At 36.9% G+C, this 3893-nt stretch overlaps 1 protein-coding gene across 1 annotated transcript in view; it reads right to left on the bottom strand.

The window, feature by feature from the left end:
* SNX3 (sorting nexin 3) overlaps positions 1-3893 on the bottom strand; it is a 70625-nt gene that overhangs the window by 5567 nt on the left and 61165 nt on the right. The window contains exon 2 of the mRNA XM_007940825.2: positions 465-560. Coding sequence (XP_007939016.1) covers positions 465-560 — 96 coding nt within the window. The remainder of the gene's footprint in view (positions 1-464; positions 561-3893) is intronic.

Here is a 3893-nt window from a genome sequence, read left to right as displayed (position 1 = left end):
AGGGACCAGATTTGCTGGTCTGATAGAGGCTGATGGAACCACTGAGACTATGGTCCCTAGCTGCCCTTCCAGTCTGGAATTGAACCTACTCCTGTGGCTTTTAGGCAAATAAAAGACAGGCATATGAGCTGAACATTTACATTAGGCAGATAAGCTCCTTGGAGAGATCAATTATGGGAGAATAGAAGGGTTGTGTATATGCACAGGGAGACAGCTCAGAGGGCAGGAGTCCACGGGAGCGAAGGACACGGGGAAGAGGTAACTATGGGGAGGAAGTGGGAGGGGAGCTGTTGCACTGTGGGAAACTGCAGTCAATGTCATGAGACAAACTGTATGTAAGCTGCTGTATGGAAAGTGAATTTACTCTGTAAATTTTCACCCAAATCACAATAAAAATAAAAAAAAAAAAAGCCAACAAAACTTGGAATGCTTTGTTTGAAGGTTCCATTACAAATAATTCTTACCTTGCTCTCTCTCTCTAATTCACTTCGTAGCCATTCAAAATCACTGTATCTTCTTCTAACAGTAGATTCCTTCAGCTTGAAAATAGGAAGATTTGTCTGAAACAATTAAAAGGTTATTCCTCAAATGAAGTACTATCAACTTAAGAAGGACTTCAAAAACAAGAGAAATTTATGTTTATTGTTTAATGTTAATATGGCAAGCCCAGTTACATTTAGATAATGAAATCAAGATGACATTTTACCCTACCAAAATAAAATGTGCTAATTGTTAAGTATATTTACATTAGAATACAACTTTTAAAATGCATGTTATACATGTGTTTCTGGGTAACTATTCTGCCTTCAGTTATTTACATAAACAAAGATCATTTTTCTATTATATCAGTGGGTTAAAAAATACTAACTGAACAAGAATAAGAAAAAGCTAGCTGTGCCTGCCATTCATTTTAGATAATACCTTAGTATGTAATGCTCACACAGTGGAAAGAGATCTTAAGCACTTTAAAATGAATACAAAATATTTCATTACTAGGAATAGATTAGCTTTTGCATAATGAAAAACATGAATGAATCTTTATCATAAAGGTCTTCTAAGGAACATAAAATAGCAGGGAAGGAGTTGCAGCATCTATACTCTTAGCACTAGTAGGAAATGAAGAATTATATACATTAGATCAGGTTGATGGATCCAGAGGCTTACAGGCAGAGAGCAAGTTCAAGAATTGAAAACATAATGCTCAGAACTTTGATGTTACATCAGAATGTAAAAAAAATTGAAGATTTTGTTCTTTTCAAGATTACAAAGGCTACTACTTTCCCTTCTGTCAATTTCTAAACTTAAAAAAAAGGTAACAAAGATAGATTTATTTTAAGAGTTTCTCTTTTAAAGAGAAAACATGCTACAAAATCCAATAAAAAGTTTTCTGATTAAGTACTCCAGCACTGCTGTAAGAGACATACCACATATGTATGGCTTTAACAAACAGGAATTTATTCTCTTACAGTTTAGGAGGCCAGAAGTTTGAGTTCAAACTGCCTGCTCTAGGGGTTGGGTGAAGGCCCCTCAACCTTAGGCTTTCAGCTCTGCCTCTTGCTCCCAGCCCACTGGAGCTAGAGGCATCTCTTAACTCAGGCAGCTGCTGGTTGCTAAGGCTGAGAAACCCCAAGGTCAACAAGTAAAATGGCACAGTCCCAAGATTATCCAGCAACACAGCAGGCCACTTAGTTCAAGTCCAGAAACAGTCCCAAGATCAGTAGGTAACATGGCAGTCTGCTGAAGGAAGACTCAGCTAAATGCAGGATCCATGTGTGCCAAAAAACTAAAACCCTTTCTCAAAGCTTCTTCTTATATAATGGAAGTAGACCACATCCCTTAGGCAGCTGTTTAGCTGCTCACAGCAGATTCCACCATGGAGCTGATTACCAGCATCTTCATGGTTTCCCAGCTACATCCAGCTGCCCAGTCACTCAAAACCAGGCCCAGCTAAGCTGACACACAACCTCAACCACCACAAGTATGATTAGCAGAAGCTGTTTGTTGTTGTTGTTATTTGCCGTCGAGTCGGCCCCGACTCATAGCGACCCCTCCTTGGGTTTCGGAGGCAGTATCACTACGGAAGTAGATTGCCCAACCTTCCTTTCGAGGAGTGGCTGGTGGGTTTGAACCGCCAGCCTTCTGGTTAGCAGTCAAGTGCCTTAGGCACTATGCTACCAGAGCATTTTACTATCAAGAATAGATTTTTAAAGGCACAAAAAGGTGCCGTGGAAGAAAGGCCTAGCAATCTGCTTCTGAAAGGTCACAGCCTTCTGGAACAGTTCTACTCTGTAACAAATCACCATGAGTTGGAATGGCTAGAAGGCAACTAACACCACCAACAATATCACTTAAAGTTTTAAGGGACAGAAATGATGTAACCCATTTCAAGCTATAACTTGGTGAAAATGTTACTGAATACTATAAATTTTCAGATTATATTCTGTCCTTACTTAAGTCTTTGAACTTGTAGAACTGTAGAAAAAAGGTAAGCGCCACCTGAAGGAAAGACTGGCTTCCTACTTTGTATACAGGCACAACATCGTGCAAAATTCAACTCCTAAGAAAATTCCAGTCATTTGTTAAACTTAATGCCACTGGTAAGTAATTGTCAATCAGTAAAAGAAAAGCTTTTCATTCAGGACCTGAAACTCATTTTGTAGTGGTCTCAATTTTTTCAAAGTGTATTAACTTCTATGTTGTATACCTTACAGCCTGAAATCTACAGATGCTATTGGCATAACACTGGATAGGTTTCAAACATGAAACCAAATCTCACAAGAGGTTTAAAAGCACTTGAATTTTCTTTCCCAGGTAACCACAACATTTGTTCATTGTATTAATGACTAAGAGCAAAATTGCACCTAACAAGACTCTTATTATACTAAAAGTCAAGCTTATATTTAGAGATGCTGGCTTGCTGTACAGAGGGGTATTCTCATTCCCCACAGGGAATAAAATTAAGTCCCCTGGAGAGCAGGATGATAATTCCCAGAAAGAAAGCACTGGATTATTTCTCTCTAATTTCACCCATTGGCTTTTTAACCAAGTTCACCCTTCCGCATTAAAATATTAAGTCTTTGTAAGTGTCTAAAGATAGAAGGCCTTTACAGAATTGAGTGTTTTCTGCAGGTGAGATTTTACATTTTGAATTCCCTCCTCTCAAATTACTTTACAAAAGGGATTAACTGCTCTCTTTATTCAATATGTTAAGATCAAGCTTGTGAAAAGACTTCCCTAAGAATTTTCATACTTCTGGGCACGGAAGTCTATAAAGTTAATCTCTGAAACAACATATCAAGCTTACAGGTACAATGTTGAGGAAGAATGCCAATTCAGCTCATTTTACCTTCCATTTTCCCTTTTGAACTTTTGACACAATCATGATTATATCTGACTCATTCTAATAGAGCAAGTAGATCCCACCTTTTGGGGGGAGTAGGAAGAAGAAAATCCTTTCTCTTCTATGATTAGCTAACAGTTTGATAGTTTATATATGAAAGGATCATAGTTTAGTTTAAAAAACTTATTTTACTATATAACTGGCTATAATTTATCTAAGGAAGACTTAATTATCATCTTGATAAAGAAGTTATGCAAAGAAATTTTTAATATTATTTGTCCATTACATTTAGAGTAGTTAAGTTTGCCTGTTAATTTTTTTTAAAAAAATTTTATGCATTTTATTGAAATATAATTTATGTATTGTGAAATATACAAAACTAAAGTGACATGGGTCAATGCATATATATACATACATATATATACATACATATATATATATATATTTTTTGCAGTGTTCCCTCCCTTCCCCGGCAACCAACAAAGAAAGTTTCCCTCCATATATAAACCTTTCCTAGACCCTCCACAACAACTAACTAATACTATATTTGTCC

Source organism: Orycteropus afer, unplaced genomic scaffold, assembly GCF_000298275.1.
Source record: "Orycteropus afer afer isolate SDZICR_OR568_19922 unplaced genomic scaffold, OryAfe1.0 scaffold00072, whole genome shotgun sequence".
In the NCBI taxonomy this organism is placed as follows: domain Eukaryota; kingdom Metazoa; phylum Chordata; class Mammalia; order Tubulidentata; family Orycteropodidae; genus Orycteropus; species Orycteropus afer.
This window is presented reverse-complemented; position numbering and strand designations above follow the sequence as displayed.